This window comes from Osmerus mordax, chromosome 22, assembly GCF_038355195.1.
Source record: "Osmerus mordax isolate fOsmMor3 chromosome 22, fOsmMor3.pri, whole genome shotgun sequence".
NCBI lineage: Eukaryota > Metazoa > Chordata > Actinopteri > Osmeriformes > Osmeridae > Osmerus > Osmerus mordax.
Window position 1 is genome coordinate 11,670,988 of NC_090071.1, and position 12,689 is coordinate 11,683,676.

At 41.9% G+C, this 12,689-nt stretch overlaps 1 protein-coding gene across 2 annotated transcripts; it reads left to right on the forward strand.

The window, feature by feature from the left end:
- The first annotated feature begins 3,065 nt into the window (after positions 1-3,065).
- LOC136966179 (interleukin-18 receptor 1-like) lies at positions 3,066-6,441 on the forward strand. 2 transcript variants are annotated; one of them, XM_067260610.1, is made up of 8 exons: positions 3,066-3,187; positions 3,464-3,651; positions 3,970-4,029; positions 4,622-4,754; positions 4,886-5,010; positions 5,370-5,516; positions 5,689-5,841; positions 5,986-6,441. In XM_067260610.1, the coding sequence occupies exons 2-8, from the start codon at positions 3,603-3,605 to the stop codon at positions 6,396-6,398; spliced, it is 1,080 nt and encodes a 359-aa protein (XP_067116711.1). In that variant the 5' UTR covers positions 3,066-3,187; positions 3,464-3,602; the 3' UTR covers positions 6,399-6,441. The 2 variants fall into 2 exon arrangements, with proteins under 2 accessions (XP_067116711.1, XP_067116712.1); XM_067260611.1 differs by having other exon boundaries at positions 3,129-3,211.
- The last annotated feature ends 6,248 nt before the right edge of the window (positions 6,442-12,689 follow it).

The following is a 12,689-nucleotide window of genomic DNA, read 5'->3' on the forward strand; positions in this document are numbered from 1 at the left end:
CCACATTTTTCCAGGCGGTACTGTCAAACTGGGACACCTTTCTTGGCAAACTGGGACACAACTCAAACACATTAAATTCTTATTCAAGTGTAGGCCTAATGACACTATAAAAATATAAACAACAATATAACAATATTAACATCACTTTTTTAAGGGAAAGCAGTTTCACCCCCTCCCCCTCGCCTGCCCACAATATTTAATTTAGTTTCATTTATTTCATATAGATTTACATATAAAAAGAGAGGAACCTTCATAAACATCTTATAGGCTAACTAATTTCACACAGGTAAAATTTAATTTCAGCTTTTTGTATAGTAGGTTAGTCTACGCGTCAAAACAGCCAGTACAAGTGAATGCCTCCCCATCTTCAATGATGCCATTCTCCTTGCCACACATCTCATGGAACCAGTCCTCGCAAACAATGCACATGATCCAATCCTCTGTCTTCTTAGGATCATTTTCATCAGCAAATTTGGCTTTACAAATGTTGCAAATGCCCTGGTCATCCAAGCTTGTACCCTCCATCTTTCTTTTTTGTTTGTTTGTTTTGTTTTTTGTTTTGTGACAAAACAAAAAACAAAACAATAAAAAGGGAACTAAATTTCCCCCATTAGAATTATTTAAATGGACGTCCCAGTTTGCCAGTAATACCGTGTCCCAGTTTAACAATACACTATTGGTTGACTGGGACAGTGTCAAAATCAAATTTTTATAGAAAGTCGATGATTAATATAAATGATATATTTTTTTAAGTATTCACCATTACATCCCATAACAAAATATGTAACAATTACAAACAATCCATAAGTTTTTTATTTTTTATAACCTTAACATTATTTACCTCAGAATGCTATGTCTTTTTACTTACCATCGCGATTCACTGCAAGGTTGTTGAATATGATAAGCCACCCCCCCCAGAAGTGATGTAATATACACGTAACCTATATTTTTTATCGCATACTTGCTTATGATGAGCTCAGTGTTGATTTTTGTGAATGGAAACATTTACATGTAAATATAACAATTATAAAGCTTAACTGTCCCACTTCACCCATTGTCCCACTTTACCAGTATTCACCCTACACCCTTCCTTTATCTTGGCCTGTCTCGTCTCGAAAAAGATTTGGTTGATAGAATTAACCAGCAGGATGGAAACAGTTTTAGTCACAACTTACCCGTCAAGCCATGTAACCACTTCAAGTCAAATAACAAAATTACATTTAAAATACAGCGAAACACTTCAACATTCCATATCATAATTGTAACTCGTCGCCACTAACTAAATCGCTTTCGATCTCTTGGATTGAAACACAAATAAATAGCCTACAACAAAAATATTACCTGCTTAATGAATGAAAGGAAACGTCCTATATTCAAATAACTTTTATCTAATGAGTCTTAAATGCTCTGATTAGTAGGCCTATAGTAACATTAGATTTAGTATCCGTCTTAGTTTACGTTTGTAACAGACCGCTCCCTATCCACAGATTTGTTTCACTTTCATTGACGCCCCCAGAGTCATGAACACCCCCTTTGGCCGACGTGCATGTAAGGAATCTATATAAAAGTTTTAATGGTGCTTCTTCCAGTAAAATATATTATACATATTCAGTTGTTGGTGTTGTCGAACTAGTTTCGAATATAACTGTCTATTGAGATAACATTTGTTTTTTTTCTTTGTTACTTTTTTCAGCATATCGGAACAACATCGACACTTCCTGTATAGCTTGATTGTGTGGTAATACGTCATCTATGCAATTTTGAAAAAATCTAAAGACGGGCTACATTTTGTGTTTCGACCTGTCATATGTGCATTGAGCTCAGCTCTTAGGAGCGAGACCGCATCTCAAGCCTGGGACACACTGGCTGCGAAGACCCGCGATTAGCTGCGATGCGCCTGGAAGCGCAGCCTTTTTCCTTTCGGCACCTTAATTGGACCGGCCACACAGGCTGCGAAGCGGCCGTTTCGGCAGCTGGTCGAATTTTTACAGTTTGATATTATGACTCCCCTTGCTTAACCCACTGTACAACAGTTCAGGGACGCAAGTTTGATATAAGCTTTAGCAGGGACATCAATATTTAATACTGTTTTTTGGAGCTTCATCATGAAGCTTCGTGTAATATTGTTTTTATGTTTTAGTCATGTTTAGTCATGACCGGTAGGCCTATCATTTAGAAACTATCATTAGTTTTGTAATGTTTTCTTAGCCTACTTCAATTCTGACTTTTGTGCCGAGTCCGACACCTGGACTTCTGTGTGCGTGCTGCAGTGGCTATTTGGCAAGCTCAGAAGAGTGCGCTGACATGGAATTCTGCATCGCTTTGTGTTTTCGGTTAAACACTTTTACGAGCGTTGATTGGGATACTGCGTTTATTTTTTTTCCGGGATTATCAATTTAAATTAATGCACTGACTAATAAAGTAAATTGTTAAAACTCAAATTTTTTAGATTTTACTGGGGCACAGCAGATTTATATTGGGGCACGTGCTCTCTCGTTTCCTAGTCCTACACTGTGTAGGTCATGTGCTGCCTTGTATGAGGACAAAACAAGCTTGGTCAAAGCCATTAAACCTATAACTGCTTAGCATTTTTTTTCATAATACACAAGGAGCTAGTTAGCTAACTGTCATAAGAAAATGCCCTTTTCCCTGTTTCCTCCATTACACGATGAGCACAAAACAAGCCTACATTTAGGTATATGTTTTATACATACACCTAAAGGCGTCACTAGCCATTTTTTTCTGGGGCTGCAGCCCCAAACCTTTTGAGTGTAGGCCCAAGTTAAATTGTAATATCTCAGCCAGACACCAAGCCCTAATTGGCTACAATGTACAGTTTGGAACTGAACACGAGCACAACAAAAATACAGTTTTCTTAACAGTAAAATATCTGTTTCCACTCTTTCTGTCCTGTACATTCAGGTCACAAAATTGTCGATAGAAGTTGGAGTAGCAATGTGTGCTTATTAGCAACACAAGATGGTACCAGAGTGTCACCCACCACCAACCAATGTGACACGGAAGTCAGCAGAGATCCATCGACATTCTACTTCTCTTTTGGTTAACACCGAACCTGTCAGTATTGCCTATGTAGTCTATGTCTTCAAGACAACACTAAAGACAGAGAACTCAAACTGGATGTTTGAGTAATACCTTAATAGTGGCATTCCAACGTTGTTGTGACTTTGTAAGTAGGCCTACTTTTTACAAGGTTTGTATTTTTACGTCAATTCACATAATTCATACTAATTTAGCCTCTACATGTCTATGTTATTGTATTGCCTACTTATTCTAATTAGTGACCAACCCTATAGCTATTAATTAATTATATATTGTTCATTATATTCAATAGCCTAACTGTAAGAGCATAACTTCCACCTTTTATTTAGGCTAAATACTAATGTAAAAAAAATGACATTGTCATGTGAATCCAACGTGATCGTTAACTTTGTTCCCCATACAGTGTTGACAGTGTAATGTCCAGAAAAAACATTCCGATGTTGTAGAAACATTTCTAGGCTACTTGGTGAGATCTCTCAGAGCACACCACAAGGTAATCCTTGCGGGCACCAGTTTATTTTCAATTGAAGAGGAGATTGAGAATGGACTCCTTTTACTTCCTCCTCCTTCTGCTCTTCCTAGAAGTCTCAGGTAGGCTACAGTTGGAGGGACTGGAGTTTTCTCTGTTTAATTGAATGCCTCTTTCCATCATCTTCAGTGCTTACCCTGATTGTGTTTCAGCCGGTTGTTTCTGGTCACCGAGCACTGAGAGAATTCCCCTGGGTTCGGGTTCATGTTTGGGAGAACCCCAAATGGAACACCCACTTACACTTTTACTCATCTACTGTCATGTTCCTGGGCAGTTTTGTGGAGTACTGTATGTGGGAACTCCCAGACCAGACCAAAACTATTTGTGTGTGTGTCTGTTGGTGGATGTGTGTGTTTATGAGTGTGTGTGTGTGTTTACAGGGAACATGCAGCCAAAGATCCTCACTCCACAAAATGGTGAAGTCATAGAAGTGACCCTTGGTATGTTTCTCTTGCATAGGCTACAGAATGTCTGTCTGGAAGGCATTTGTTGTGGTTTTCCACTGCATGATACCAGCTCAACTTGACTATTCGCTAGATTTGTTTTCCACTGCGTATAGTAGGCTACACATTTTATGTAACTGGTCATAACGACGCTGCAAAACGTTGTCTTCAACACATGCCACTCTGGCTGCATCCACAACCACAGGATCTTCCACACCTCCTCAATTGACAACTGCGTTTTGCGGGTTTACCTGTAATCGAGTAGTCCAGTGGCAAAAGAAAATTGCGGTCGCTATTACATGCTATAGCCTAATAGTAGCTTGGCTGTTAAAAAAAATGCCGGGTCTGTGCAGTATGTCCCATGTCGCGATTCTCTCTGACCAATCAGTGAAAACAGTGTTTTCACGTCACCTTTTGTTATTGCTTCAGTTCCCTTGAAACCTCAACAGAGGGGTTCCAAAAAAAGGACCAGAGTATTCGAATCCAGTCGATTCGAGCTGCTACCATTCAGTAAGGTTCTGTAAGTTTGTTAGAGTGAATTGATGTGTGTGCGTGAGTGGCAATGCATATGTGTGTGTTTTATCTCCAGGCTCCCATGCAGAGATTGTCTGTAATAGTAGCATATACAAGGACTTGGATAGTGAGGTGTATTGGATGAAGACAATGAACACGACAATGACCTTTCTGGACGAGAATGAGATGCTCCCTGTCTTCTACAAGGAGTGAGCTTACAGACAGGCACTCCCTCGCACACAGACCCATGCAGACACACAGAAACACACACACAGGTTCTCTGAAAACACATTTAGCAGGCCCTTGATAGTAAAACTATGACACCCTCCACCTCCCCCAGGCAGAATGGTTCGGCAACCTTGACCATCAGGGAGGTGTCTGAGGAGGCCCTGGTCTTCAACTACACCTGTATTCTCACCACCACCAGGGGCATGGACCTAGCATCGATCAGCCTGATACTCAAGGGTACACCTAACTAAGTAACAGACTCATTCCATAACTAACCAACAAACTGGCTCATTAGAAAACGAACCAAAAAATTACTAGCTACAGTAATTGTCTAGTAAATTGACTGATTATTCAATGAACTGATTGCTTTTTTTAACCCAGACATTAATCTTCACTAGCAACCTAAATTACTGTTCTATCATGTTCTACTTGTGTTATAAAGATCTACCTTCACAGTTCTTCCAGAATAAAACATTCTCTGGTAATGACACTAATTCAAATAAGGACTTTTTACTGTAACCAGCTAAGTAAATGGATAACTTGTGAACCTGTCTAACAGACTGTTTCCATGGTGCTTGTCCTTACTGTTCCCATAGCCCCCCCACCCTCGTATATCCTGGTCGTTGGTCTCCCAGTGCTCTTGGTGGTTGTGGTCGTCATGTCGGTAGTCATATACGTGACCCTGAGGGTGGACATTGTTCTGTTTGTACGGGACAGGCTGGGTTTCCATGGAAGGACCTCAGGTGTGTGTATATGTGTGTGTGTGTTTGTTTGTGCCTGGACAGGTTGTCACCAAGCCTTGTGTTTTTGAATAGTCTGGTTTTCACACACCTAGTTTTAGCTCTCCCGTACCACCCCTGAGCTGGGGGGACCCTGGAAGGTAAACCATGTGTGTACCTCACCCTCTTTACTCAGATGGAAAGAGCTACGATGCCTACATAATGCCTTTTGAGGGCCCCGGAGGGGTGGGGCTTACTGCACAAGACCGGAGGATGCTGGAGGCGGTGCTAGAGGAGGAGCTGGGATACAGCCTCTGTCTTTACCACCGAGATGTCCTGCCTGGACAAGGTGAGACACCACACCTGTCTGTCTGCCTCGGCCTATCTGTCAATCAATGTCTGACTGTGTCTCTGTCTATTTGGCTGGCTGGTTGTGTCTCTGATTGGCTGGCCGGCTGTGGGTGAAATTAACGTGTGTGTTTGTGTATTTCAGCTGTAGCCAAGGCAGTTCTGGACTGCATAAAACAAAGTCGCAGGCTGGTTCTGGTCCCCTGCTCTCTGGACCAAGGACAGAACCAGGACCAGGGCCACAACCAAGACAACAGCAGTGAGGTTCATCACGGGCTCCTGAGTGGTCTACATGCAACTCTGGTGGAGCATCAGACCCAGCTGGTCCTGATCCAGACAGAAGCTCCACCTTCAGACAGCCACACTGACCAGGACCAGGCCCAGGCCCCTCTCCCAAAGGCTGTGCATCTGCTAGCCCAGGCTGGCCACAAGGTCACCTGGCGTGGCTCCTCTTCCAGCCCACTCTCCTCCCCCTTCTGGAAGCAGCTACGTTTCTGCCTGCCCTCCAAACCTAGCCAGCGACCCCTACACACACCTTTGTCCTACCACCCCTGTTGATGCCTGGGTCCTAGCTCTCCTCTTGACCGCCAGCAGCAGTTCTGGAGATTTTTGAGAGTGTCTACAGAAACAACTATTATTGTTGATAGATGGGAATAATATTTAACCAGTGATTGGGTATTTACAATGTGAGTCGATGTGGCAAAAACACACTATTTGTAATACACCTGAGATAATACTAGTTGTAATTTCTGCTATTTCTATTTAAATAGTATTACAATGTTATTTAAATACTATTTAACTATAATTCATAACATGTCAAAACTAAACGTCAGTCATGTGACCGTCAAAAGTGAACTGGGTCATCGTGTTTCCCTGTACTGGAAGACTCCAGTTCACCTCCTGTACAAACTGAAGGACCCAATCCTGGGTGTGGCTTCTCAATGTTTTATCTTGCTCTCACACACATACCTTTTTGCTCGTTTAGTGGCAACAACAGACAGGGAATAGTGCATGGTTGTGTGTGTGTGTGTGTGTACATGTGCTTGCATGTGAGAGTATGTGTGTGTTCTGCTGTACATTCAAGCTTGAAGCAGACCCGGTTTGGAGGCCATTTAGTCACCTTACAGTAATTGTGTGGAAACTATAAGGGACTGATGAAGAGGGTGAGGGGAGGACAAGGAGAGATTAAAGTTGTGTGAGTGTGTGTGTGCGCGTACGTGTGTGTGTGCGTAAATGTGTATGTACAGAAAAAGGAGCTAGAGAGTGTGTCTACCAAAAGAGGAAAAAGAAAGTATTGGCAGTAGCAAGCAGAAGTGCAACCACAGGGGCTTGGAGAAAATCGACAGTGTGTGTGTGTGTGTCTTACTTGTCAGTGTAAGACACTGGACTGAGCTCACAGGACTAACCAAAAAGTGTGTGCTTGTGTTCGTGTATGTGTGAATCAATTGATGACTGCTGTTACCACAGTGATGTGTCAGGGAGTAAAAAACAGGAAGACTTGCTCTCGATCTTCTCCTCCTCCCCCACCTCCTGCTTCCTCATCTTCTGCTCTTACTCACAATTCCACAGTTTATTGGAATAAAAGTTAAGGAGAACGAAGGAGATACGGTGTGGCAGGCAGGCAGATGAACAGGAGGATATGGCACGATCTGTAACAGGTAGAGAGAAAACAGAATTATTAGGAGGGTACTAAGTTATATAAACATAGCATAGGAGCCGGTACTAATGTAGGGCAGAATGTCTGTCTGGAAGGCATTTGTTGTGGTTTTCCACTGCATGATACCAGCTCAACTTGACTCTACTCGCTAGATTTGTTTTCCACTGCGTATAGTAGGCTACACATTTTATGTAACTGGTCATAACGCCACCGCAAAACGTTGTCTTCAACACATGCCACTCTGGCTGCATCCACAACCACAGGATCTTCCACACCTCCTCAACTGACAACTGTGTTTTGCGGGTTGACCTCTAATCGAGTATTCCAGTGGCAAAAAAAAAATGAAGCCGCTATTATAGACAGCGGCCGCTATTACATGCTATAGCCTAATAGCAGCTTGGCTGTTTAAAAATGGCGGGTCTGTGCAGTATGTCCCATGTCGCGATTCTCTCTGACCAACTTCAGCTCCCTTGAAACCTCAACGGAGGGGTTCCAAAAAAGGTACCAGGTGCTAGGTACCAGCTTTGCGCTGTGAAAAACGAAAAAGGTGAGTATTCGAATCCAGTCGATTTGAGCTGCTACCATTCAGTAAGGTTCTGTAAGTCTTGTAGAGTGAATTGATGTGTATGCGTGAGTGGCAATGCATATGTGTGTGTTTTATCTCCACGCTGAGACTAATAAACTGCTGTAATGGAGAGGTCATCCACACAGCAGATAAGAGGTGCATCGTCTTGTCATGTGGCGTAACTAGGAATTCCCTGTGTCGGACTGTGACTGGGCCGTGGTGATGGGGAAGTGACACACGCACAGACCCACACACACATACGGACACGCACACACACAGACGGACATACAAACGCACACACACACACAGACGGACATACACACACGCACACGGACAGACACGCACAGGCACACACACACACGGACGGACGGACAAACACACCCACACACACGGACAAACACACACCTGAACACAGACAGCCTTTCCTGAGTCAGCCTTGGCAGCCAGACATTTGATTATCAAGGCCTGTTGAGCAGTACAGAGTAGTAGTGTTTGTCAGACGGCCATCACAGCCATTCTACGTCACTGGCCATCACGTTTCTGCCCGTCTCCGTCTTTGAAAGTCAGTCTAGACATGCGGGAGGAGCTAAGAACCACATTCTCATTGGCTGACCTCTTCCCCCAGAAGCTGGAATGTGTTTTCCTTTAGGTCATCTTCTCAGCGGGACCACCACTGTCTTCCTCACTGGGAGAGTCTTTGTCTCGGATGTGATGTGGCCAGACTCGTCTGAGGAGGATTCCTCATGCGGATTTTGAGAGAGGCCGTTTGAGAGAAGACTTGGTGGTGGTCCCACCTCTCAATAGCGTCTGCTCCCAACCCAAGCTCTTCTCCTGTCTGGCCCCCCAATGGTGGAATCACCTCCCCACCTCTATCAGAGATACTGACTGTCTCTCCATCTTCAAGAAAAGGCTAAAGACGCACTTGTTCCGGGAGTACAACGGTACTGAGGAATGATTTGCTGGACCAGATGTTAGTTTCCTCCAGGGAAACAATGACTCTTATTGAGGGACTTGTTGCTCTTGTTGGTTAGTTGTAACTGATTTACTGTAACTTCTTGTACTCACTGTGAATTATATTACTGTTGCTTGCTTTCCTACAGGTAAACTCTTGCACTTGTGAGGTTCATGTTGTAATTGTAACTTGTTTACTGTAACTACATGCTCTTATGTTTCTTCCCATTGGTACTTACAGTATTTGCTTTTCACAATGTATGTTTCATGTTTTGGCTACCCACAATGTTTTTGGGGCTATGTCATTGTTGAAAAAAGATGAACTCAAGAGTAGCCTACAAGGTTTCACATCACATATTGCACTGACACTGCCATGGAAATTGTTATTGTAATTGCCATACATTGTGGTTACTGTAACAGGAAATGTGTAAAGCACAATATACTGTCATACAATAAGCACATGAAAACTAACATTATGTATAACCTAAACTAACAACACATACAGTAAGAAAGTAAAGCAAAGCTGGAGTTTCACTAGTTGTCGTCCTCACTCTCCTGCTCATCCTCGCGCTCCTGTCTGTCTGGCCACAGATTTCATCGACATCACATCTGATGTTCTCCCTTGCGATGCAACAGGGGAAGAATTGTTGTGCATGCCGCAACCATCCCCTACACTGATCTGCTGTGACATCATCACAAGCAGCATCCATTGCCTGGAGCAGGGACCTCTGGTTTTGAGCCCGATGCTCATAGACCCTCCACCTCCATGCAGAAAAAAACTCCTCGATACGATTGAGGAATGGGGAGTAAGGTGATAAGAGCACCATCAGCATTCTTGGATGGGCAGTGAACCCTGATGAGTGGGCCACGGTGGAAGCTTACATTGTCCCACACAATGACAAATGTAAGCAAGTGAGGCCCTACCAAACCCCTCTCACGTAGAGGGATAAAATCGGAGTGCAGGCGGTCCAAGAACACCAGGAGCTTCTGGGTATTGTATGTAAGTAAGTAAGACTTTATTTATATAGCACATTTCATACAAGAATTGTAGCTCAAGGTGCTTTACATAAAATCAATAAAAACAATAATACAAGTGATAAACAATTCAAACAAAAATAAAAATCCCAATAAGATCTCTGTTCAAGAGTAAAAACAACTTTAAACATGCATCTTAAAAGTAACATATACATTCGGTTCACCCCTGGTCTTTATATATAAAACCATACACTCTGTTAACAGATCCTTTCCCCAGGTCAAGAGTATGGGCCGTATTCTCTGTTAACGGATCCTTTGCCTCAGATCAAGAATACAGATTGTTTTACATATTTGTTTAAATACTTCACGCGACCAGAGTTCTTGTATGCTATCAGAGTTTGCCAACTCTGACCTAGACAGAGTAAAAATAGCAAGTCAAATAATGACCCAAATTTAATAAACCAAGATTCTACAATAATATAACTAATAAAAGTAGGAAAACCCTTTTCAGATGAAATTACTTAAATGCTTCGGTAAAAAGGTAGGTTTTAAGCTGTCTTTTAAAAATGTCTAGAGTGTATGGGCCAAGACTGGAATGTGGGTGACTACACCATTCTCTGATATGGCAGCACACATGGTGATGTTGCCCCCGAGCTGGCCTGGGACAAGCTCTATATATTTGATGGAAGCATTTATACTCCTGGATAGCTCCTGTCAGCTAACTAAACTTAGTATGTGATTGGTGATTGGATGTGTCCCCTTGTTTAGTAAAGTTCTAGTTGCACCTAGAACTTTACTCCAAGAGATCCATATTACAGTACATACCATGATGTTTTTCATGGTATTACTGTATGTGCCTGAAATATTTTGACAGTGGAGTGAACTATTGTGCAGGTGATGATGTACACAAGGAAATTATGCCAATATGTTTTGCAGAGAATAACCACTTGACTGAGAAACAGCAGTCAGTTTAGACCAGCAAGATATATTCAATTTGTAATTGGCCTAACTGAACGCAATTGTACTTAACCATTTGCAAAGATGTGCTAAATCATTTGAAATTTGTTCCCACTGTAGGCAATTGCACTTGTCACATCAAGGATGTGCTAATACAATTGCAATTTGATTAAAGGAATGAGAAATTTGAATCTGAATCTGTTGTGAACAAGTGCCCAGTGGTTTGATGGTTTGCACGTGTTGTTTTGAGAATGTAATTTCTGTTTCGTGAAATGCGCCAAAGCAATGGAAAAACACTGTAAAGGGAGAAATCTACAGTGTTTAATTGTCCATCCATCCATCAGTTAGTATCAAGGTATATGTAATATATGTAGGCTGTAGTTATATCCCCAGTGTATTCAGCCAGCAGGTACACCACACGCTCGTCCTGTTCCATCAAAACAAGCTCATTTACTATGATGTCATAAAGGTTGTTTAGCAACAAGCCTGTCCCGATTAACCAGTGTGGATCGACGTGTTCTATGACGTCATAATGGCTCTCAAGTCTATAAATTCTGTAAATTCAGCGTCGGAGATGAGTATCGTTTTGAAACTCGATTTGACTTTCTGGTAGACGATTCATCGGTGGAACATGGATTAAAGAAGACCTAAAGCACAAGACAGGATTTGACCAGGGTGCTGGTTGCTGATATCACTAAGATCCCTACCCATCTACAACCTGCTTGATCTACAGAGTAGGCCTAGCCTAGCACGATGGGAACCGGGTGCAGTAGTCTACCTGACAGGTAAGGAGATGCTGTCCTTGCTTTCATTGCTAGATGAGAGCTACTACATTCAAGTTTAGCGTATCCTGTTATCGACCGGTTAGCTCTCCACACATTCGTCAGGAATTTGACGAAAATGTAGATAGCCTAAGTAAAAAACGTTGTCACAGCATTTGTACCTTAAAGTGGAACTGAATCGCGATTAAACACAGTGATATTATAATAGTATTAAATTATAGCTACAATTATTATATTATACATTAAATGCCATAAAAACAAAAACAAAAAAACCTGTATGCCATATTGGTCCAGATTGGTCTTGTATGCCGCTGTTTGCAAGGGATTTTGTATTTGTATTTATATGCTGTATTATTAATATGTGCAATACCCATATTTATTATGTGCAATATTTATATTTTATAATATGGTATTTATCTGCCTTTATTTTTTTTCACTCCGCACAAGAGTACTGTTTTGTTTTTATTTTTAGTTAGAGCACTAAGAGCCAGTAGAACAACATTTAGTTCTTATGTGCACTTACTCTGTACTGTCGAATGACAATCAATCTATCTATCATATTTTATAACAAATCAAAATCTCTAGTGTGTAAATGATGTACTTATGTTAGAAGTATTTAGCACGTTAGAAGTAACGCTTTATACTGTGTTTCGAATAACGAGTAAAGTAAGGGATTACTACGGTGGCCCATGGGTGCACAACCCAACAACATTAGCGAAGCAAACAAAAGTTGAAAACACAACAACATTAGCACCCAACACAACGACATTAACAAAAACGAAACATTTATAAAAACGCTGCATTTCAAAAAACAGTCAACTACTTACAACACCACCATGAGGCATTGAGATAATGGCACACTGAAAACAGAGCCAGTGAGAACTCCGTTAAAAGAGAACACACAGCCATGCAATGCACACAGCACGAAGGGTTCCCCTACCACGGATGCAGAAAGTTAAGGA

What these genes read in the sequence shown, in the direction of transcription:
- LOC136966179 (XM_067260610.1), top strand. Translation starts at nt 3,603, where the DNA reads ATGGACTCCTTTTACTTCCTCCTCCTTCTGCTCTTCCTAGAAGTCTCA. An exon ending in GATCAGCCTGATACTCAAGG is followed by an intron (nt 5,011 to 5,369) that starts GTACACCTAACT and finishes CTGTTCCCATAG; the next exon opens with CCCCCCCACCCTCGTATATC. An exon ending in TTTCCATGGAAGGACCTCAG is followed by an intron (nt 5,517 to 5,688) that starts GTGTGTGTATAT and finishes CTCTTTACTCAG; the next exon opens with ATGGAAAGAGCTACGATGCC.